General features: G+C 45.1%; 1 protein-coding gene across 1 annotated transcript in view; it reads right to left on the reverse strand.

The window, feature by feature from the left end:
* The window catches only part of Zpr1 (zinc finger protein Zpr1), an 86,337-nt gene extending 68,546 nt beyond the window's left edge, over positions 1-17,791 (reverse strand). Inside the window, exon 1 of the mRNA XM_075693913.1 lies at positions 16,824-17,791. Coding sequence (XP_075550028.1) covers positions 16,824-17,549 — 726 coding nt within the window. The 5' untranslated portion in view covers positions 17,550-17,791. The remainder of the gene's footprint in view (positions 1-16,823) is intronic.
* Positions 17,792-25,016: the final 7,225 nt, after the last annotated feature.

A 25,016-nucleotide genomic window follows, 5' to 3' on the forward strand; every position in this document is an offset into this window, starting at 1 on the left:
CATCCCAATTCTGTGACGAAAAAGGTTGTTTGTTCACTTGCCCTGATCGATGACGTTATCGACTGGCTTCCTTCCGCATCTTACTTCTCATCTATAGACCTCCGATTGAGCTACTGGCAGATACCCATGCATTCAGCTGACAAAGAGAAAACCGCTTTTGTGACCCAAGATGGTTTGCTTGAATTAAAAGTCACGCCGTTTGGCTTGTGCTATGCGCCTGCAATATTTGAAGGGTTTTTGGACACAGTACTGCACAGCCTGAAATGGGAAGTTTGTGTTATCTAGACAATGTTGTCATTTTGGGCCGCACTTTTGCAGAGCACAGCCATAGACTGGACATTGTTCGGACGCGCCCTGAACAAGCTGCCCTTACCCTCAACTCCAACAAATGTCACTTTGGCCAACGAGAGGTGCTAGTACTTGGACATCTAGTGGACAAGCAGGGGGTGCGAGCAGACGCACAGAAGGTCGCTGCAGCTAGCGGCCTTAAACAACTGCAGTCACAATGTGAGCTGAGGAAACACTTTCTGTCTTTGCTCATACTTCCGACGTTTTGTACCCAATTTTGCCGACACTGCCTACCCTCGGAGTTCATTGCTGCGCAAGGATAACCCTTTCACCTGGACAGCACATTGAGATTTCTCGTTTCGTCAACTGAAGTTCCTACTCTCTTCCGGACCCATACTTTGCCATTTTGGCCTTTCTGCCCCAACAAAATTGCACACTGACGCGAGTGGAATCGGCCTCGGCGCCGTCCTTGTCAAACGTTTTCGTGATGCCGAGCATGCCATTGCCTATGCCAGCTGTTCGTTGAGCAAGGCCAAACAGAATTACACCGTCACTGAGCAAGAGTGTCTCGCTGTTGTCTTTGCAGTCCAGAAGTTCTGCCCATATCTCTACAGGTGCAACTTCGCGATCGTTAGTGATCATCATTCACTATGTTGGTTGGTTGGTCTCTGCGACCCGTCTGGCCGCCTTGCTCGATGGGTGCTACGTTTGCAGGAATTTGAATTTGCAGTCCGTTACAAGAGTGGCCGACATCACGCAGATGCAGACTGTCTTTCGAGGCTCCCTCTACCAACAAGTGCATTTGACGCCAACAGTTTTGATGAGTTTCTGGCCACCATCGACGACATTCTTTCTCCCAATCTGGCCACTTTCTGGGAAGAGCAGCGTGACGACTGCAGCCTGGATGCCCTCTTCGCCTCAGCTGCTCAACCAACAGGTAAAAATGGCTTTGTCATCCAAGATGACCTGCTCTACAGGAAGATTTACACGGCTGATGGCGCCCGCTTCCTCTTAGTGGTCCCTAAGAATTTGAGAACCCACGTGCTCTGTGCTATGCATGACGACTCGACCGCTGGGCACCTAGGTTTCACCAGAACATACCACCGCATTCAAGGCCGATTCTACTGGACTGGTATGCGACGGGATATAAAAAGTATGTGGCCAGTTGTAATAAGTGCCAGCAATTTAAGCGCCTTAATACTGCTCTGGTCGGACTCTTCACCCTGTGGCAACACCATCATCTCCTTTCGAAATGGTTGGAATGTACCTTCTCGGCCTATTCCTGCACTCAACAAACAACAACCGTTGGATTATAGCTTGCATCAACCATCTGACGCGTTATGCTGAAACCACAGCGATGCCAAAGGCCACGGCTCTTGATGTTTCGGGCTTCCTCCTGTCCACCGTTATACTGCGTCATGGATCCCCTAGTGTTATTTTGAACGATCGTGGTCGCCAGTTCATGGCTGACATAGTTGAAGGGCTGTTGCGTCTCTGTGCCTGCAATTTTTGCCAAGCGACCCCGTTTCATCTGCAGACAAATGGTCTCGTCGAGTGCACTAACAGAACTTTGACCAACACGCTTTCGATGTACGTCGATTCCAGGCACATAAATCGGTATGATATCATGCCTTTTATCACATACGGCTACAACACTGCAAAGCATGAAACTACTGGCTACAGTCATTTCTATCTTCTTTATGTCAGACCACCCCGCAGCTTCCTTGACACCATTCTACCTTTTACGTGTCATGCGGACTCTTCTATTGCCCAGACTCTGCTGCGGTGAGGAAGCACGGCGCATAGCTCAGTTCCGTACATTGGCATCCGAGGACCGCTCCAAGATCAGCTACGATTCACGCCATAAGAATGTGTCATACGACAAAGGGGACATAGTATGGCTTTGGACACCACTTCGCAAGCACGGCCTGTGCCAGAACTTTCCGGCTCTTTACACCAAGCCCATTGTCACCACCAATTGCCGAAGTGATATGACCTATTCGATTGCTCGTCTTGTTTCTAATGCCTACCGGTCTAAAAAGACACAGCTTGTTCACGTCGCCCGTCTGAAACGCTGTCATCCCCGTGACTCCGAGTAGACGTAACAGTTACTCGAGCAGCAGGCTTTGTCTGTGAAGGGTGGAGTGCTAAGCTACAGGAAGAACGGAGGAAGAAGAGAGTGAAGTGCGCTTGTCTTTACAGCGGCTTGATGTCGGCGTGGCCCCTTTTCATCAATTCATCTTTAAAATAAACACACCCCATCGTAAAATAATGGTGAAATAACCCACTTACTACAATGCCCTGATGCCGTATTATCGGTTATAATGATGACGTCTTACTGCTGGGTGTCCAAGCCGAAAGGTAGTGAGATGCAAAATCATTGAAAAGAAAAAAAGGAAATGGGAAATTCGAGCCACCGCACGCTCATTTTTCTGCCATCTCCATGCGGCTCTCTCCCGTCGCCCTTCCACCCCTCCGAACACGAATGGGCTGCGCCCATGCCTCTACACTGCGCCACCCTCCGAAACACGAATGGACTGCGCCAACTGTGCCACTCGCAGATTGCTCGCATGTTGCTTGCTGGTTCCTTATTCAGCGCAGTTCTGCAAACAGCTTAATCGCTCACATTTGTCTTGGTTGCATCGAAATCATTCCTGGCCACACGGTTTCTCAGCCTCGCTTGACTCGCCGCCGAAACGGAACATGGCTGTTCCACCTGCTGATCATCGGCAATGCACAATGTTGCCAGTGAAAACAAATTGCACAGCTATAGACTTGGAGACTAAGTGCTTCTAACTGATGATGCAATAGTAGCGAACATGCTTGCATCAGATATTGACGGCGACGACGGCAGCGATGACTCGGTAGGGCAGGCTGCCTCAGTGCTGTCCTTACAGGAGGCCCGGCAGATGATTCACTCCCTCCAGGGCTTTGTTCTCACGAGGGACCTTCCGCTGCACTACGTCGAGCACCTGGATGCATTGGAGAAGGATGTCGGCAAGCTTCGCGTAAAGCATGCAAGGCTTATGGGCATAGGATTTTCTCGTGCAAGCCAGTGAGAAGTACGTGGCGAGATGCTTGTGGCGATCTTTCCTCAGCATTTCTTCTGTATTTCTCATGCGGACAGGCTACCGCGGCAGCCTTGCAATTTTTAAAATACCCCTTTTAGGGCCACCAAAGCGATGCCTCGGCTCTCGCACATCGCTTGTAGCCCTTGACACCCCTTTGCAGTTGTTATAGCAGTGCCATTCTTTAACGCTTACAGCTGCGGCTTGTTTCACACGATTGGAGCATCCAGGAAGCAGTTAAACGAGTAACCACAATCAGAAGCCGGATGAAGGAAGGTGGCGGGGAGGGCCACTGGCCTCCCCACCATTATAGTTTTCTCACATCAGCTCTGCCATACCCCTATTTTGATTTTTTCATGCAGCCCTGTTATAACAATTATCGGTTATAACAATGGAGTTTTTGTGGCACGTGAATATTGTTATAAGTGGGTTCTACTGTATACAAAAACTGAAAGAAGCTAAAGGGTACTAACTCTCTGATGACTTTTCTGCGTCTACTTTGGAAAAATGAAGGAAATTATGGGAAAGTGCAAAACAGGATAATATAAAGATGGGTGATCACAGGTTCGGCTAGTACATAATAAGATTGTCAATGACAAAGAAATATATGTCTGGGATGACGTCAGAGCATGCAGATCAAAACTAGGAAGGAAGGAAGCAAGTGACCAGCATTCTGCATGACATTGTGCGAATAATGCTCGTGACTTTACCGTGGGAAATATTAATGTACGCAGCCTAGTTATGTCCAGAGATCATGGACTGCGAGGCAATATCCCCATGTAAAAAATCATTGGCAAAGATTGAAACGCACGAGGTGGTGGCGTTGCCATCATTTATAAGGAAGACATTGAACTGGTCTTATTAGAGGGCAGCCCTGGCCATGAGAGTATATGGTGCAAAACGATGTTGTGTGGTGCACCCTACACAATCGGAGCAGTTTAGAGACCACTAAACGCTCTCACAGAGTTCATACGATCTATCCAAGATTTTCTTTGTAATAATGTCCCAGTTTATACGTGCCTGATCATTGCGGCTGATTTTAACCTACCGGGTATACAATGGAACAAACTTGAAATAAGCAGCATGTCTAACAAACATTGGGAAGTTTTGATGGACATTGTGCTTAGTAACGATCTTACCCAATTAGTATATGAAGTAACAAGGATTGGAACAACCTCAGATTCTTTGCTAGACCTGGTTTTCTTAAGTAGTAAGATCACTGAACACATTTCTGTTCACGATGCGCTGAGTGACCACAAACTCATTTTGCCAAGTGTGAAGGAGGCATTCTCTCCAAAGAACATGAAGAGAAACTTTCCTTATGAATGACTTTTCCAGAGCAGACGATGTGAGCATATTATATTATATTTAGAAATGTTGTTGTACAGTTTTGATGGGGAACTGACGTAAACATGCTGTGGAACCAGCTTAAAGCTATTATACACTACCGTGTGAAACATTTTGTTCCTAAATGATCAAAAACTTAAGAAATGGAATCCCTGGATAAATCAAGAAATTATTCAGTTAAAGCAACAACTAAGACACAAGAGAAAGAAAAAGAAAAGAAACCGAACTGAAATCTCTCATCTTTCACAGATGTTAAAGGACCCCTTAAACGGTTCGGACAAATTTTGTAGACGCGTAGGGTACAGCTTAAGTAGAACATTCGCACCACAATTTAAGTGAAACGTTACGTATTAATGGAGCTACAAGCTATTACAAATTACCCTCCTCCCTAGTCATGCCTTTTCTCCTCAACTCGTTCGCCGAGCGTTCGGGGCTAAACTCCGCCTTCACTGGTTCTGCGTCACGATGCGACGTCACATTGTTCATTTCCGGTTGTTTTGGAGCCCGCCCCCGCACGCGCGAAACCTCTCCGCTAGCCGCTTGGCCGTCGACCCCAAGCGAGAGCCTGGTAGAGTATTCTGGTATTCCTGGAGAGTGTCTGGTATTCCGGTAAGCACAGGCAAGCTGCGTGTTTCGGCAGATGGCTGTAGGCATAAACTCAAGATGATGAAGGAACTTTAGCGTACGCGAGCGGCCTGATAGGTCTGCACGGTCCAGCCACTTGTTGACGCATAGCTTAACCAGCCAAACAAAGAGCTAATATTGCTCTAACCAAGTGGAAAACATTTTAAACATCTACAAAACAATGTGTTGATGATTACACTCCTGCGAAAAATTTACACCTCCAGCAAAGAAGAATACGTTGTGTTACTGCTACTGTGTGTGGTTGAGCTCTCTGCCACCAGGTAGCTGCACCGTGCAGATCATTCACATTTTTGCTTCTGCTCACCCGTTGCACAGTCAAGTGTGCAGCCCCTATTCTAGTACACTGTAGTCAAGCAGCCAGGCCCTGTCCCCTTGCCTTTGCCCTAATACCGGACTCGCAAAATGCTACTGCGTTAGTAATCTTCCGGTGTAAAGTGACGGCCGCAATCGCGCAAATCCTGGCGCCGATCGGATAGCGGCAGTCCGATGCGCTGCAGCCAGTCCGCTCGTCTACTGGCTTGCAGAGAGACACGATGTCGCAGCTGGACATATTGCCAGTCGCTACGTCTGCAGTCCACAACGCAACAAAGTCGAACCATAGCGCTAGCGATAAGACAGACCGACACTGACGGCGGAGCTCTCGTCAAGAACGGAGCACGTTGTAACACAAGCAGACGACACTTGCTGTGTGCAGGAAGTGCTTAAGTGTACTGAAAAATTGTTCTTGTGCATTCTTTTTATGTTACTTTCTTTTTATAAGAACAAGTTAACTAACATTCCAACTATTACGAACATCATTTGTTTACCATAAAGTTGGAAAAATTATCAATCACGCACCCTGGTCAGCCAATCGGATAGCTCGCCCCACTGACGTCATGTGGGTGATTTCCGTCATATTCCAAGTTTTCCATGCGTCACAAGTCCGGGTATCGCCTCCACAACAGTGACGTCAAGTCACATGCCCCATCGGACAGCTATAAAGGCGCCGAATGAGCTGTGCCTCACCAGTGGGCTAGGCGGCAGCAATCCCGGCAACATGCTGAACAATCCCTTTTGCTTCATGCTACAGGTTAGTAGATATATGCCAACTCGTGGTTATCGATCGGATAACCGGTTTTTGCTGCTGCTGCCCTGCCCACTGCGTGTTAATTATTTTTTGTCTAGTATAATTAGCCCATTAATTAGAGATCTTCTGGTTTACGGACACGCAGAAGAAAATCCAGGTCCAACAGAAAAAGATCTCTTGCTAGAACTGTTAAATGGGCAAAGTAAAATTCTTTCTACTATACATGATATGCAAGCAACACAGAATGAAATGCAAAGGAACCTATCAAAATTAACAGAAAGAACTGATGACATCGAGCGGCGATTGGGTGGTTTAAGTGCACTGAACTCTAACGTAGAAGGCATCAAAACAACAATAACGAACCTCGAGAAACAACTCGCTAACATTAGTGAACATGTTGATGATCTAGAAAACAGAAGTAGGAGAAATAACTTAATAATTTATGGCTTACATGAACCTAGAGTTGAAACTTCAGAAGACTTAGAACGAAATGTAAAAGATGAAGTCCTTAGTAAAAAACTATGCATTAACGTAACAGGCATAGAAAGGTGTCACAGACTCGGAAGAAAAGACGAAAATAAAACCCGTCCAGTGATTCTAAAATTTCTTGACTACCGAGAAAAGAATGCCCTGCTTAGAGCATCGCATAAACTAAAGGGCAGTGAACTGTCACTATCTGAAGACTTTTCTAAGCGAGTACGTGACACACGGAGGCTTTTATGGGAGAGTTCTAAGGAAGAAAGGCAGAAAAACATGAAAGTAAAGCTGCATTACGATAAGTTGAGCATCAACGGGACTTTGTTTGGTTGGGATGCTGAAAAAAATGCCGTTATAAGCTGAAGAAATCAAGTACTCAAAATTGACAGACTAAGCGCAGGCGTGGCTCTTTAGGAATACTTAACGTAAATTGTAGGAGCATTATAAACAAGCGTACAGAGTTAGAGGGAATTCTTTTGTCGTATAACCCAGATATCGTTGTATTGACGGAGACATGGTTAAATGAAGAAGTATATGATAGCGAGTTCATTCCACTTGGGTATAACGCATTCATAAAAGACAGAGGTAGCAGGGGCGGAGGTGTAGCCATCCTTTTCAAGGATAACATTACGCTCTTAAAGATGCCTGATTTATCAGATGTTGAATGCATATTTTGCAAGGCCTACCATGAAAATATTCGATATGTCATAGCTGCTCTGTACCGACCTCCCAATTCTGGTGTTGAAGTTTTGGATTCTTTGAAGCTATACATGAGCGAGCATGTGAAACCCGCTGACCGCATTATTCTCTCTGGCGATTTTAACTTGCCAAGCATTGATTGGGAAACGATGTCGGTCAAAAGCGATAACGACAACTTAGGGGAGGCCATGCTGGACATTGTCTTTTCTTTTAATTTATTGCAGTTAGTGGATACCTGTACTAGAATACAGGGTAATTCTGAAACAATCCTGGACCTCTTTTTTGTAAGTGGGACCATAAGTAGTCACACTAAGTGCGATGTATTTCCCGGTATATCGGATCATGAGGCTGTGTTACTAACGATAAATAATATGAATTGGAAAGACAGCTTTAGCGCTGTCCGATTCCGCAATTTCTCCCGAGCTGATGATGTTTCGATTATAGATACGCTTTCGTTTTACTTAAGATTCATTTTCAGAGAATATTGTAGATGTGCAGGAACTATGGGAACGCTTTAAGAGTATTGTTAATAAATGCATTGAAAAATATGTACCAACTATTGTTAAGAAAAGAAAAAAGAATCCCTGGATTTCTCGGGAGACGCTGAGATTGAAAAGGCAGCTCAAGAGGTTAAAAGATAAAATGAAAAAATCAAGCAGTGCTTCAACAGATCAACGGCAGAAATTTCTCTCTCTCTCATCTAAACTTAGGATCCAACTATCTACTGAGAAACAACGTTACTATGAAGAATCATTGCCTAAATTCATCACAGCGTCTCCAGATAGATTTTGGCGGGAGGTGTCACCGAAACATTACCAATGCGATGTTTTTGAAGTTGATGGCATTCACTTGAATGATGAAGAAAAAATTGCTAACTTATTTAATGAGCATTTCCACTCAGTTTTTACTAGTGATGATGGTGTCTTACCTATGTTTGAGAATTGTTTGCCCCCTATTTCTGATGTATCAATAAGCGAACAGGGTATATTCCACATGCTTTTAAAACTTGATGAAAAGAAAAGTTCAGGCCCAGACGATATACCCAACACTTTCCTAAAAAGGTATGCCGAATGGGTTTCGAAATACTTGTACATTGTGTTTTTACGTTCCTTGGAAGAAGGTCAACTCCCGAATGACTGGAGAACAGCCCGAGTAACACCACTTCATAAACACGGTGCCAAACAGTCTATAAAGAATTACCGTCCGGTATCTTTAACCTCTAACACTTGCAAATTATTAGAGCACATAATACATAAACATATCGTGGATTTTTTAGATACACATAACATCTTAACAAAATGCCAGCATGGATTTCGGAAAGGGTAGTCAACTTGTACACAACTAGTTGCTACTATCCATGATTTTGCCGTATCTGTAAATAACGTAAAACAAATTGATGCAATTTTTATGGACTTCTCCAAAGCTTTCGACAAAGTATCACACAGTAAATTGTTATGTAAATTAAATAGTCTGCTTAAAAACTCTCAACTTGTTAATTGGATATCGGCGTATTTGAACAATCGCCATCAGTTTGTTGCGTTCAAAGGACATCAATCTAACCAGTTACCAGTAAAATCAGGTGTCCCGCAGGGCTCGGTCCTAGGGCCACTCCTTTTTCTTATGTTTGTAAACGACATGGTAGAAGGCATCTCTGTCAAAATAAAATTATACGCGGACGATTGTGTTCTATATACGGAGGTTAATGATCAATCTGATCAGGCATTGTTAAACAATGATTTTCAGCGTATTGCTTCTTGGTGTAAGAGGTGGCAGATGTGTATAAACTTCGACAAGACCGTTTTCATGCGGATCACTCGTAAGAAGAGGCCCTTATCGTTTCCGTATAATTTTAACAATGTGCTTTTGTCTGAAGTGTCTGAATACAAATATCTTGGGCTATGGATTTCAAACAATCTTAGGTGGAACAAACATATTCACTACGTTACAGCGAATGCTTATCGAAAGTTATTCTTTTTAAGAAGAACGTTAACTTTGGCTAGCCCTGCTGTAAGAAGATTAGCATACACATCCATTGTCCTCCCAGTCTTAGACTATGCTGCTATAATATGGGACCCCTATACAAAAGGTAATATTCTGAAACTAGAGAATGTCCAAAAAAAGCCGTACAGTTCATTTATAACAACTTTCGACGTAGCTCAATCACTGAACTACAAGCTCGCGCTAGTCTAATCCCGTTATCCGATAGAAACCGCTCATCGCGACTAAAATTTTTATATCAATTAGTCAGGGGGCACTATAAAGTCGACGTTAGCGAATGGATTACATTTTCTTCCGGTTATTCGACACGCCAAAGACATGAACTAACAATAACACCTTTTCGTTCTCATAATGACTCTTTCAAGTATTCATTTTTTCCACGAACAGTCAGAGACTGGAATAATCTCAACAGCTGTATCGTTCAAGCAGACTCTTTGTCAGCTTTCGCGTCCCTTCTTGATGGCTGAAACATAATTGGTTATATTATAGTGACTGTCTATATGATGTATGCGTTGAGTGTTTGTCTATTTCATTTGCACATTTGATAAATGTTTTGCTTAATTTTTCTTTTATTCTTTCTTGAATGTGACCTAGGCATGTACATATATTTCGTTTGCCATTATGTTGTATTTTCTCTCATGTATTGTAACCCACCCTGCTAAAATCCCGGTGGGGATTGCAGTATCAATAAATAAATAATAAAAAAAAAAAACTATGGGTAGGGGCGGCTTAAAATTTCGCCGAGCAGTATTTTTAAAACCTTATAATAAATTACACGCTTTACGTGGAGCACTTAGATGTGTCAATGATCAGAAGGACTTACTCTAACAACTCAGTACGTTTGTAGAAAATCATCAAAATCGTTTCAGGGTCCCTTTAAGGGATAAAATCGAGGTCGCAAAAGAAAAGTATTATTCATATAAACCTCCTGGGTTCATGAAGGATTCCCCACAGCGATTTTGGTGTCTTCTTGCTCCATCAAACGAAAACACAAACTACATTGTTGACTCTGGAAACGTTATTACAAACCATTTAGAGGCTGCTGATAAGTACAACTTCTTTTTTCCTTCTGTGTTTGCTCCACCAGAGCTAATGGCTGGAGACTTGAGTATGCCAGACAATTGTGCACCTTCTACCATGCAAGATATTTGTTTTTCAGAAGATGGAATCTTTTTCTCAACTGCTCAAAATAAATTTTTTAAAATTCATTAGCCTAGATGGTATCCCTAATGAATTTTCGAGATGCTATGTAGAATGGGTCTCAAAATACCTCCTAATCTTATTTAAAGCATCTCTAGAACAGCACAGTCTGCCGTGTCGTTGGTTGATTGCAAGAGTTGTGCCAGTTCTTAAATCCGGTGACAAAAACCATGTTCACAACTATAGACCAATATCGATCACCTGCACATGTTGTAAAATTTTAGAACACATTCTATCTAAAAGCTTGTTCGACTATTATGAAAGGTCTAATATCTTGAACGCGAATCAGCATGGTTTTAGAAGGTGTTTATCTAGTTATACAGCTCATTCAAACAATAACGAGACTACAAAGGTGCAAAATTCTGGTGTTCATACCAATATTGTCAGCTAGATAAAATCATACCTTACTAACAGAAAACAATTTGTTGAAGTTGAAGGTGCAAGATATTGCCTGTCACTTCAGGGGTACCACAGTGCTGAGCCATGTCCACTTTTTATGTTACATTAGTGATATAACTGAAAGACTGGACAAAAGTGTTACCGCACATCTATTTGCAGATGACTGCCTAATGTATTCAAAGATTTTGCATCCCAAGGATCAGGTCGTACTAAATTCAGCCTTAAATACTGTCAGTGATTGGTGCAAGAAATGGAAGATGAAAATAAATTGTGAAGAAACAGTATATACGAGAATCACAAGAAGAAAAAAATCATTTTCTCCTTTGGTTATGAACTAGGGGGTAATATCATATCTCAAACTAGTCACTTTAAATACCTAGGCGTAACTACATCACAAGACCTGAGCTGGAGACAACACATTAATAATTTGTGCACCTCAGCCGAAACAAAGCTTTGGTTTTTAAGACAGAGACTAAAAGGTTGTCCTTCAAGTGTAAAAAAGACAGCCTACCTACCGTTACTACATCCCATGATAGAGTACGCTAGCACTGTATGGGATCCATATAAAAATAACCAAATCAACCAAATAGAAAGAATTCAGAGGAGGGCAGCAAGGTTTATCCTTTCAAAATACAAGTCAACAGATTCAGTCATGGCTAAGTTAACCACACTGAATTTATCGACACTATCCCAATGGAGAATGGTTGCAAAGTTAAAATTTCTCCACTCTATGCACACAAATTACTTCAATTTAAACACTGAACGCTATATTAAAAAAAGGTCATCATGTGGTCAGACAGTCACCCCGATCAAATTGCACCTCTACCTACGAGAACAGGCATACATAAATATTCATTTTTTCCACATACAATCGAAACATGGAACTCGTTACCATGTGAGATTGTAACAACAGATTCAGCGAGTGAATCTGAAAAGTCTGTAGTGAATTACCTTGCAGTGCACTGTCACATTTAGGCCCACTCCACACAGTTCGTATTTTATTCTCATTCCTTCCACTTGCATTGGAAACTATGTTCCATGCATAGTACATGTTTTGTGTGCATCGTCCTTTTTTTTTTTTCTTTCTCTCTGCAATACTATATCTGTATTATTCATGTACATGATGTTTGAGGTACTGGTATGCATTCTGTGATGTGTGCAGCACTTGTGTTTTCTCCTTTATGCTTCAATGCGTTCGTGCTTGTAGCGTGCTACGCTGTAAACAAGTATTAAGATGTCCACCCTGTAACGGCCCCATCGGCCAACAGTATCAATAAATAAATAAAGAAATAAATAAATAAATGCTTATGTATGATATGTATTTAAGTAGAATACAATGGGCTGGAGTGTATGCAGCAGACACTGTCGGCTCCTGACTGGAAGCTTACCATTATCATTGAAAAGGAAGGTGTAAAATCAGTGCATTTTACCAGTGCTGACATATGGGGCAGAAACTAGGAGAATGGCAAGGAAGCTTGAGAACAAGTTAAGGACCGCCCAAAGAGTGACTGGATGAAGAATGCTAGGCGTAACCTTACGAGACAGAAAGAGAGCGGTTTGGATCAGACAGCAAACGGGTATAGCCGATGTTCTAATTGACATTAAGAGAAAAAAATGGAGCTGGGCAGGTCATGCAATGCGCAGATTAGATAATCGGTGAATGATTAGGGTTACTGAATGTGTGCCAAGACAAGGGAAGCACAGTAGAGGACGGCAGAAGACTAGGTGGTGCGACGAAATTAGAAAATTTGCGGGTGCTAGTTGGAATCGATTGGCGCAGGACAGGGGTAACTGGAGATCGCGGGGAGAGGCTTTAGTCCTGCAGTGGACATAACATAAGCTAATGACGATGATGGTGATGACCCACGTGCTGCTGCCTGCAACGTGGAGGGATGAAGTTCAGTCAGGCGGCATTAGGTTGACTTTGAACTTAAAGGCAACCTAATGCCTGTAAATAGCCTGTAAATAGCCTTTTTCGTCTGTGTCTTTCCACACGTAACAATATTATTGTGGTAGCAATTATGCGGATATTCCAGGCACATTCCTGCTTAGAACGACAGAAAGCTGAGCTGGTTGGTAAGGATTCATCATGCAAAAAGAAGTGAGGCGTGAAGACAGGACACAAGAGTAAAGAAGTGGACAACACAAACGCCAACTATCAACTGAAGGCAGCACTGAGGCGAAAAAAGAAAGAAGGCACAAAACTCATCTGTGCAAGCTCAGGAATGGTATCGCCACGTGTCAGTCGGGTACATGTGCCGGTCTATGTGAGAGATAACTGTTAAGGCATTTAATCTCTTCCTTATGTATAGTAATCTAAGGCTGACTCACGCAAGCACTTCCACCATTATAGATATGCCATGCCTCTACCATACGACGCGTATCTTCATTCTTGTGCCTGTACAATATCGCGCATTCATCTAACTCTGGCGTGTAGTTACAATCTTGGCAATGTAGGGAAAGATTATAAGGTGATCCCCCGGTTAACGACCTTTTATGTTCCATTAGCCTCTGATTGATACACCGTCCCGTTTGCCCTACGTAGAACTGGCCACAGCTAAGGGGAATTTTATAAACCACACCCATACGACAGTCAGTAAAACTGTTGTTCTTATTGTGCTTCACTGGACTTCATCTGTTCTTCTTTTGCCTTTTACCTGCTCCTTTTTCCTCTGTACGTCAGTGCATATCTTACCTAGCTTATTGGGAGCAGTGAAAGCAACATTAACATCATATCTACTTGCAACTTTTTTAAGCCTGTGCGACACTGCATGAATGTACGGAATAGCCACTACTCTTTTTTTGCTATTACTGCTTTCTGTAATCACGTCCGTCCCCCTCGAAACCGACTTCTTTAGGCGCTCAGCCACAGTGGCCACTGCTAGACTAGGATAACCTGTTCCTAATAGGCACCAGACCTGCGCATTTAAACTGGCGCTCATTTTGTGCATACAGGATCTGGTGAGAGAAGACTTAAGGCACGACAAGGCAATTCCATTTTTTTACTACTTTGGAATGCTTGGATTGAAAGTTTAGCAACGGCTTCGAAGATCTTGGGGAGTACTGCCAACAAACGTGTTTTTGTCCAAAGACCACGGAAATGTCAAGAAACTGAATTACGCATCGCTGAGGAAATTCCTTGGTAAACTTTAATCCTCCTCCATAAAGTTTAAATTGCTCACTTACCGAGCTAGCAGCGGAATCGAATTCTTCCCCATTGCAGAAAATCAGGTAATCATCACCGTAGCGAAATATCTTGATAACGCTATCACGTAAGGTTTCTCTAAGCAGCTGTCAACCTTACTCAGGTAAATATTGCTAATAATAGGGGCTGTTCTTAACAATATTTATTCTTAGCCCCTATTCTTAGCAATAAGCTAGGTAAGATATGCACTGCCGTACAGAGGAAAAAGGCTCATTGGCACTAATGGCACTCAGGCACTAATGCACATACTACCAAGTATGTGCATTAGTGCCCCCTCTATTGCGCTGACCCCTGGTGAAGTCACGTATGTAAACAGATAGAAATCGTAATGTTAGTTTTTTTTTTCAAGTGACCATGCTCTTAGTACAGTGACTTGCTGTTAGAACACCCCTTGTGACTGCCTTTCATTTTCTGCGCATGCCCTCTCTTGTGTATATACACACCATGTGGCAACGCAATAAAATATTGTTGGAAGTCAGCGCTGCGTATGTCATCTCTTGCAATCCTTGTCCTTTGCGCTGTACGTTATTTTTGATCCCAGTCAGAATTTGGTGATGCCTGCCGTATGCATACCAGCTCATCCTTATTCTTCTGTAAATTTCCTTCTCATGGTCAGCGTCAGGTTTGAGTAACTGGCCTAGATAAACTCCTGTACAGACTCTAGAGGCTGGCTGGCGATCATGAATTCTTGTTTCCATACTATAAATACAGCAGATTTACATTAGCACTAATCCTACTCATTTGTTCTACATGGTTTTTCCGCTCGTAAAGAATCTCGGAATTAGATCTTCATGGGTGACCGAGTACATAGGAGAATATTGGTCAAAAACCTTAAGACAAAATAAAGCATAGCAACATGGCTACCCCTTGTAGAGTTATACAGTGACAAAATAACATTATTCAAATCATGCCCACTGATTGAAGACTAGTGCACTCAACGAAACCATGGTAACATTTTTATGCAAGAAAGTTGCAAATGCATGATCCGTTCAAAGACTCAAATTCCAAGTACTGCCTGTAGCAGTGACATATTTACATAACATTAATCTCACTTTAGTACATGCTATAAACGCTACAGAATCATTAAAAATAACTGCATCTCTTTCTCATAGTTTTTTGTTATGATGGAACCACCCCAACTATCCCAACTCTCAGTTTTCATGAGCTACACGATGAACATGATGGCAGTGCAAGGAGTAAACCCCTTGATACTCGACAACATAATTAAAATAGTGATTATACATTTCACTAACTGAAGCTTGGAGAACGAAATGCACATGTAATTATAGTTACACCAGCCCACTCTCCAGCAGCAATTCGATCAGTATATTGGATTTGACCGAAATTTAAAGGAGTACACGAAGATCACGAAAACAATGGAAATCATCTTTGATTTACGACCAAAAGATATATTCATACATGCTCTGCTGCATTACTGTACAAAGTTGCATGGCATCTTTCCAATAAACTTAATTCGAAGTGCAGCTCCCGTGTGTCTTTCTGTCTCTGTCCTTGTCAGTCGCACTGCAAAAGCTTCTGTGTCAACAATGAACCTCTAGTGGCCAAATGTTTTACGGTGTATAATGTTGATAAGTGACACCCCTTTGAAACGAGGCGGTGGTGTAGCCACCATGCTCCAGCATATACTGTTCAGGCTCATATGCGACATTACTATCGTTAGATGGGTATGTTTTACTTTCAACTCCTTAATGTCACCTTATTAAGGTCGGGGCATCGAGCTGTCGTTGCGCAACGAATATTAAATAGCATTATTCCTAACATGCCCAAGCTCGATCATACCACTACCTTACTGCAAACGTACAAGCATACGATGGGTACGTTCGATTCGCCTGCACCACTTGAACCAGTTCGCGAGGTGCCCTGCCATTCGTTTCAGCGGTGCAGCAATGGCGCCCGCAGAACCACGACGTTCGTTTCAAAAGGTGCAAGGCTGGTTCATGATTTTGCTGCACCCACTCCATTGTCAGTGCCGACTTGGTGCAAGCATACAGGTGCAAAGCAGCGGCGCAGCACACGGCCGCGAGCACCGTTAAAACACCGCTTACGCACGTCTGATGTGTCTACGCAACTGTGGTGTGTATTACGCCCCAGAAACTGATCATACCTGCAGTTCAGGAACTCTCAAACTTACGCTCCGTGCACACTAGTCTGACCAACGCTGGTCTGACATAGCATAACGCCTACACCGCGTCTGCACCTTTGAATTCGTTTCGAGTGTTTCGCTGGGCCATGCACCTCCGGAATCGAGCTGCACAGTTTCTGAACCGCCGTGAACTGGTTCACAGTGGTGCAGGCGAATCGAACAGACCCGATGTATCAATGCAGTTCCCGGCGCTGAACACTGTGCTGCAGTGGAAAAACAATGCGCACAATGATGATCGCATAATGTGTGCTGTGCAGCAAAGCTAACCTGCGTGAGCTTCATCCGCGTCTCGCACGGCGCCTGGCACTCGCTGCAGCTGGTCGCAAAGCCCAGCACGTCGTCGTGCAAGTCTTGCTCGCTGGACTCCGACGAGGCAACAATGCCCAAGGAGGAGTCCTGATCGGCTGTTCGCTGGTATCTGCGCACTGTCATGGAGGGGTCGGCACCAGGAGCTTGCGGGTTCTCCACAAAACTGTTGCCCGACGGGTCATCCAAAATGAGACGGAACGGCGCTTCCAGCTCCTGCAGCTTCTTCAGCCGGGACACAAAGTCCGAAAGCTTATCACGACCCTCGCCTTCTGAACAGTCGGCCATAGAGGTTTCCAGGCCTAGAGCCACTCGCTGCAACACTCCTTCGACAGTAGTGACGCTGCCTTCCTGCGTTCTCGCGGGTATCTCGAGTTCCACTTCGGGCACCACCACTGCAGCATCTTTTGTCTTCACCACCTGTCGGTTCAAGTCCTGCTTGGTGCGCACAAGAAGCTCGAAGCGGATCCCCGTCGGCTGAATGGTCGCAGCTGGCTGCAGCTCGCTGTTCTGCCAACCGCAGTGCTCACAACGGAAAGACATCACCACGACTTCCTTGTAGAAAGGAATTTTGGTGAGCAGTAACCGTGTGGTGCCGTTTTCCCGGCATTGCAGGCACAGGCTTTCCAGTTCAGTTACCTGCGGATCATCGCCAGAGAGAGCAGGAAACAGACCGGTGTCTACCATGTTTCCTCTGCTGACAACCGCAGAAATTTATCCGTGTACTTCGTCCCGTTTCATTACACCTCGAAGAGCGCAAAAATGCAACCGCTTAGCGGTCGCATGATCCGCACATATTTGTTCAAGGCACGACCTACTGTATAGTAAGTAGGTCGTGGTTCAAGGCGTGCACACGCACGTGGGTACGATTTGAGGGAGCACCACAGCGCACCACGGCTATGCTACGCCAATGGCTACGCCGAAACCAGTGACCATGCCCACGACGACACCTGAACATCGCCCCCGAGGGCTCTGTGGTCGCTGCGCATGCGTTAGCTGAGAGAAGGTGAGAAAGGAGGACAAGTTGACTTTACCGGATTTGACGTCACATTGTTGTTTGTTTTTGCTTTTATGAAATAACTACTCTCGAACTCAGACGGCATGGCTTGCGTCTCGTTCGCGCGCGTACGTATGGATGTGGTCCGCTTTTAGTTTTTAGCGAATGCTTAGAAGCTTCAAGTTGCGGACGCTGCGGTGGGCCAGGGTTTGATGACATTTGTTGCCCAGCTGCTGGTGCTACCGCGACGTACTTGGAGCAACGGTAAGTGTTGTGCGATTACCCGTTCTCTTGGTGACACTTAAAAAACCGGTTGCGCATTCGAGCTGTGGTCGATGTGATCTCGAAATTCAAAGGAACACGACACGGTTGTCGCAGGTCCCACAGTGATCGCAGTATAATTTATTCGTTCGTGCCTTCAACACTGCAGTTCCTACGCGTTGCACCGATGTAAAAAAAATGAAAAAAAAAAAAACAGCGACATCTTCCACGCGCCAGAAATGCATGCACTCAACTAGCGTGGATGTCGTCCTATGATGTTTATCGCGTTCTTAAGTCTATTTTTCTCCATCTCTATAGGATGACTACGCTGTGCCCTTCTTATTTACCCATGCAGCGCATTGCTGCATTTAATTACCTTTCTCACTGCTGACCGCGGTATGGGCGTCAGAGGCTTTCATTCGTTGCAGTGAGATAATAAAAGCGTATTTCCTTCACTTAAAGCTTCTTAGTAGCTCCTTTGCGAGCCGTGGAGTTAAATCATACAATGCGTACGTTGTGAGCGAGCTGGTAAACGAAACCACTTTACTGCTGCTGCTACTATCACTTTTACGGGAACTTTCAAAATTAAGCATATATATATTAGTATGAATCGGCTCACCAAGCTTTATATGCACGTCCGTTGCTTTCGTTCATAGATCATGTGCGTAGCTTTGCAACCGTGACCGATATTGTAAAAACAGCAAGAAGACAGATGACACAAGTAATGTGTCTGCTTTAATTGTTGTATGTGCCGTTTATAGAATATCAACCAACTCCGCGCAGTCGTGCTGTTTACGGCTAAAACGTGTTTTTTCTTGTTACATGAGGAGCATTTGCTTCTCATTGTGGCAGTAACGTTGTGCATTGTCCTCGGCCCAGATCGCTGACTGTATGCAAGCTTGTCTAATTTGTTTCACTTTGCTGCTGTCTTTACAGCTTCTGCTTATTTACTCTGCCAGCACCTTATATTTGTTGTGTTTATCGAGACCTGGCCTGTCTCTGCCTTGTTGAAGACAAATGGACACAAGCACTGGTTGCTGTTGGTTTGTTTGGTTTGCTCAGTCTGAGCGTGGTATGTATATCCATTTGCTAAAAGGGTATACATGCAGTTGCGTTTAATGCAGGTACTGCTCATCTAAAGGTAGATTTAATAAGTAGTGGTTTGAGTGAGAATTAGTTCGTTTGAGTGATGTATGACACCAGAGAGTTATTGTTCTAGAAAGGAGAGAAAGCTAGTCCACAAATTTAAGATATGGAGATGCTTAACCATTTAAGTGTTCTAAGTTGCCATGAAGTGTTACACACATTTAAAATTTCAGTTGCAAGAGACATAGTAGAAGAAGAATTCAGAGGATTTGCTGCCAGATGTCTTGAGACAATAAATTGTAGAGAAAGCATTATAGTGTGAGCTGCCAATGATTGTCGTCAGCTCTAACCCATTTTTCTATGTTGCTTCATTGTCTGTTGCCATCACATGCTTGTTATAAACAAAAAATTGAGCTGCATGATTCCCCTGATTTTTCTCGCTCATAAGATACAAATGTTTTGATTTCGGGTGCCTTGGGGCCTCATGGTAGAAAACGAGTGTTTATTAGCCAGTTGTCAGCTTCTAAGATCATGTGCTTTGATATGTGGGTGTTTTAAAGGATACTACACGTCTGCCATCATAACTGTGAGTACTGCTGCCTAGCACTCCCACGGCTATGCTTAGTACATATGTGCAGCTATCCAAGAAAATTGACATTGGGACAACTGCCGTTGAAGCTCACTTGGTAGAGCATTGCAAGCACAAGGCAGAAAACGTGGGTTCAGCTTCGTTGTCTCTTATGCAAAGCATTATCATGAGCTGTCTCCTGGCTTCTTCATACATCCAGTCAGATAGGCTCAATAATAGTTAGTAATGTGCCTGATGGTGGGTTGTTAATCTGGGTCCTTAGTGCAGCAGCCCAATTCTTTACCCATTAGGCTAAAGATGCATGCATAGCGCGCCAGATTAATCTCATAGGTTCTCTCGTAGCAGCTAATTTTTTCAGATGTTATGTGACACAGAGTTTGGATTCACCCGTTTCAGCTCAGATGCAACAAAGCAGGTGTTGTGTCTATTTTGGTGAGAAGTGTGTGCAATTGTTTTGGTTTCTCTGTGTTGACGTAGTGTGCTTTGTATTTCATGTGGTGTTAGGCATTACCTCAATTGCAGCTTCAATGCTGTGGCCATAAAAGCAGTTGTAGGTAGGTGCTCAGGAGTAACGGGAAGCTCATTCTTCCTCATTCTCTCTTGCATATAGCAGGTAGTGGGTCCAGTTTAGTGCCATGCACCTGTTTGGTGCATTTCCATGTTCTTATTCTCCTGATGTGTTGTACATAGGGGGAAAGTCAATCCTCTACATCATGGTTGTCAGTGCTGCCGAATACAGTGCAGTCTCAGTCTCGCTGCCTTGAAATGTCATAAGAGGTGACATCTGGGGGTAAAGTAGCATCTTGCTGTACCTTGTCATCGGGCATAGCCAAGGTTGTGGTTGCGCAACCCAAGGATCCTGGAACTTTCTGTGGGACCAATGGCACCGATGTTGAAAAGTGGGTGGCTATGTACGAACGTGGGAGTGGAATCAACAGATGGGACCCCACGTGTGTGCTAGTTAACCTGTTGTTCTACCTAAGAGGCACGGCAAATGTGTGGTATGAAAACCACGAAGAGGAGCTAACCAGCTGGGACCAATGCAAAGAGAAGTTGACAGAGTTGTTTGGCAAACCAGCCGGCTGTAAAATTGACGCAAAACAGGAACAGGCCTCCTGTGCCCAATCCCCCACGGAGTCCTATCTCTTGTAGATCCAAGACATGCTGGCACTTTGTCGTAAAGCAAACCCGATCGCGACATGACAGAAGCTGAGAAGGTCGGGCATGTGCTTAAGGGTTGCTGACGACGCCTTTAATCTGCTCATGTGCAAAAGCTGCTCTACAGTTGATGTTATCATTAAAGAGTGCCGACAATTCCAGCACGCCAAAAGCCGATGCGTCTTGCAACCATTCGCCAGACTTCCCACTACTGCTGCAACGCCAACGTGTGAAGATCAACCCACACAGCAGCCTGCGTCGCCATCGGAGGATGCGGTGCGAATCGTTGACGTGAACTGGATGCGATGGCGCCTGCATTTCTGTTCGCCTATCCCTGATGCTACAACATTTTCAGTCCCCTTCTTACAAGCCATCATTCACCAGGAACTTGAAAACATTGGCTTACGTTCTGTCTGTGCTGTTGCCAATCCCAGAGCTAACAAACGCCCTTCTACTATTTTTGTTCCACCCCGACGCTTCTCTCCGTGTTATCGCAACCCGACTGAGTAGAGAACTGCGGACGACCAGCCGATATGTTTCACCTGCTGGCACATTGGTCATGTCGCCAATACTTTCACAACTCGTGGCCCTTAACACTTCGCATGCCAACCAACCTGAGCCGTTTTGATGAAAATGCCCGCAATGTTATGCCCACCGCCGAATCTAACAGCGCCAACTCTGCTAGGAACATGTGGTACAGTTGCTCACCATCACCGCACGGACACCAGTCTCGTTCACCGCAAACACGTCGGCCATCTTCGTGTTCGCCACAGCCACGTCGCCTTTCGTCCCCTGTGGCGTTAGGCCGCATCTGTTCGTAAAACTAAGAAATGCAGCCCTCAGAGGTGGTGCTGCATTGCCTAATGCTGCAGGAAATCCCCTGTCTATGCACACAAGGAGAAGTGTAATTGGCATTAAAATAGACAGCATAGCTGTCCAAGCACTCATCGACAGTGGAGGCCACATACCTGTGATGAGTGCTAGCCTGCGTAGTCGTTTAAAGAAGGTCCTCACCCAGCAGCTGCCCGAGTGCTTCATATGGCTGACGGTGGAATGCTGGTTCTTGGAATGTGTACTGCAAGTATAGCTGGCCGCCCTACTTCTGTTCTCTTTACTGTGAGCAACATCTTCCCTCACAACGTTATCCTAGGATTTGACTTTTTATCCACTCATTCTGCTCTCCTCGACTGCACGGCCGTCGTTCTTCAGTTAGAACTGCCTCAACTCGCCGATGCTCCGAGCACCGCCCCACCACACTTGTGCTCACTTTGTGATGTGCGTCGGTCACCCGAAGCAGTTACTTACGTCACTTTGACCGCCCAGCCACAGGTTCCTGATGGGGAATATGTGATTCGCCCCATCATCGATGTGCTTTGAACCGGTCACGGTTACTAATAATGACATTGTTTTACCTCTTCTGAATTTCAGCCTGTGCCCTCAAGTGATTCCGGCCAGCATGTTCTTGGACAGCGTTTCTAGTGGTTCTGAATTTTAATTTGAGAGTCTGATTTCTGAGAGTGGTTTATTAGTGCCAATCGCAGCGCCCAGCTCTAGTTCCTTAACGGACGACTTTGCGAAAATGACTGCACTTAACCTCACCTCTGCACAGGCCAGGGACATACGTCTCCTGCTTGAATCGTACAGTGGAATCTTTGATTTCGGCAATAGGCCTTTAGGATGAACATCTGTTGTTCACTATCATATAAACACTGGAGACACAAATCCTATTTGTCAGCGTCCGTATCGTGCATCGCATGCTGAACGTCGAGCCATCCAATCAGAGGCGGGCAAAACGCTCCGCAAAGGGGTCATCGAGCCATCAGCCAGCCCTACGCCTGTCGTCCGTGTGAAAAAAAGAAAGATGGTGCCTGGCACATTTTCGTCGATTATTGCCACTTAAATGAGATCACGCGAAAAGACGTCTACCCACTACCATGCATCGATGACGCCTTGGACCGCTTGCACAGAGCTAAATACTTATCGTCCATTGATCTTTGATCCAGCTACTGCCAGATTTCGGTTGATGAAATGGTTGGAGAAGACAGCCTTCATCACACCGGATGGCTTATATCAATTCAAAGTCATGCCCTTTTGCCTATACAATGCTCGTGCGACATTTGAACTTGTGATGGACTCTCTTCTGCGATGCTACAAATGGACCACCGGTCTTTGTTACCTTGACGAAGCTGTTTTTTCTCCCATGTTGGGCAGCTGCCTTACCCGACTCACTGCCATTATTGCGGTCTTCTGAAAATCTGGCCTCCAACTCCACGAAGTGTCAATTTCGGCACCGTCAGATTACCGTGTTGGGGCACCTCATTGACGCATCTGGTGTCCAACCAGATTCGGAAAAAGTTCGTGCCATACGCAGTTTCCCTGTGCCACATTCTGCTTCTGACGTGCGCTGCTTCTTCGGCCTGTGTTCTTACTTTTATCATTTCATCAAAAACCTTGCCAACATTGCTCGGCCTTTGACAGATCAAAAAGAAGAACACGTCATTCTCATGGGGCCCGGAGCAGGCTCATGCGTTTGCCGCTCTCATCAGGTTTCTGACCACCCTTCCCATACTTGCCCACTTTGATCCATCTGCACCGACCAAAGTCCACACTGGCGCAAGCGGCCATGGCATCGGCGCTGTTCTCGATCAACAACAGAATGGTACGGAGTGCGTGATAGCTTACGCCAGCCGCCTGCTGTCACCTGCCGAGAGAAATTACCCCATCACCGAGTGGGAGTGCTTCGCTTTAGTTTGGGCTGTCGTCAAGTTCCGGCCATATTTGTACGGCCGTACATTTTCGGTCGTTACAGACCACCACGCACTCTGCCGGCTGTCTTCCCTCCGTGACCCGACAGGACGGCTTGGTGGCTGGGCTTCGTGGCTCCAGGAATTTTCATTTATTGGCAATTACAAGACTGGATGCCTCCACAAGGACACTAACTGCCTGTCGTCACCCCGTGGATCCACTTGATCCTTCTGTGCATGATCCGGTGACCTGCTTGATGGCTTTCACTGACATGACTGACATGCGCACCGAACAACAACGCGACGAGTCTTTACAGTCCATCATTGCCGGAGTGCAATCACTCTGACAGCACTGACGGCACATGCTGCATGTTCTTGCCGCGCAACGACATCCTCTACCACCGCAATATGAATGCTGATGGCCCTGAGTTGCTCCTTGGCCGTCCTCGTCATCTGCAATCTGTTGCTTTTGAACAACTTCACGATGCACCGACGGTGGGACACCTTGTAGTTTTGCATACATACGATCATGTACAACGCCGGTTCTTCTGGCCAGGTCTCTACTGCTTTGTGCACTGTTATGTCGCAACTTGCGAGTTGTGTCAGTGCCGGAAGAAACCTCCCCTACCACCTGTCGGATGACTCCATCCAGTTGAAGTTCCCTGTGAACCGTTCTCTCGCTTAGGCCTTGACTTACCTGGCACTTTTCCGACAACTAGAGCTAACAAGTCGATTGCCATCGCTACTGATTACATGACACGCTATGCGATACCAAAAACGTTGCCGACTAGTTGTGCAACAGACGTCGTCGATATTCTCCTCCACGACGTCATTGTCCACCATGGTGCACCTCGACAGTTATTACAGACCGCAGCTGCTCATTCTTGTCTCTAGTTGTCGACGACCTCGTCCGCTCTTGTGCCACTGAGCATAAGCTGTGCACCGCCTACCACCCACAAACAAACGGTCTTATGGAATGTCTCAACCGAACAATCACAGAGATGCTGTCGATGTAGGTCTCCAACAATCACCGTGACTGGGACACCACGCTGGCCTACGTGCCGTTTGTGTATAACTTGTCCCGACGTGACACTGCAGGATATTCACCCTTTTATCTTTTGTATGGTTGCAACCCCACTTTGCTTTTTAACATCATAATCCCTTCTGTGCCACGTGTTGCAACTGACCATGCTCATGAAGTCATCGATCGCGCTCACAGGGCATGTCAAGTCACCCGATCTCGTTTATTAGCCCCGCAGCATATACCAAAAGAGTTATGACTGATGCCATCGCAATGTTAAGTTTGCACAAGGTGCTTG

Source organism: Dermacentor variabilis, chromosome 5 (assembly GCF_050947875.1).
Source record: "Dermacentor variabilis isolate Ectoservices chromosome 5, ASM5094787v1, whole genome shotgun sequence".
NCBI classification, from domain to species: domain Eukaryota; kingdom Metazoa; phylum Arthropoda; class Arachnida; order Ixodida; family Ixodidae; genus Dermacentor; species Dermacentor variabilis.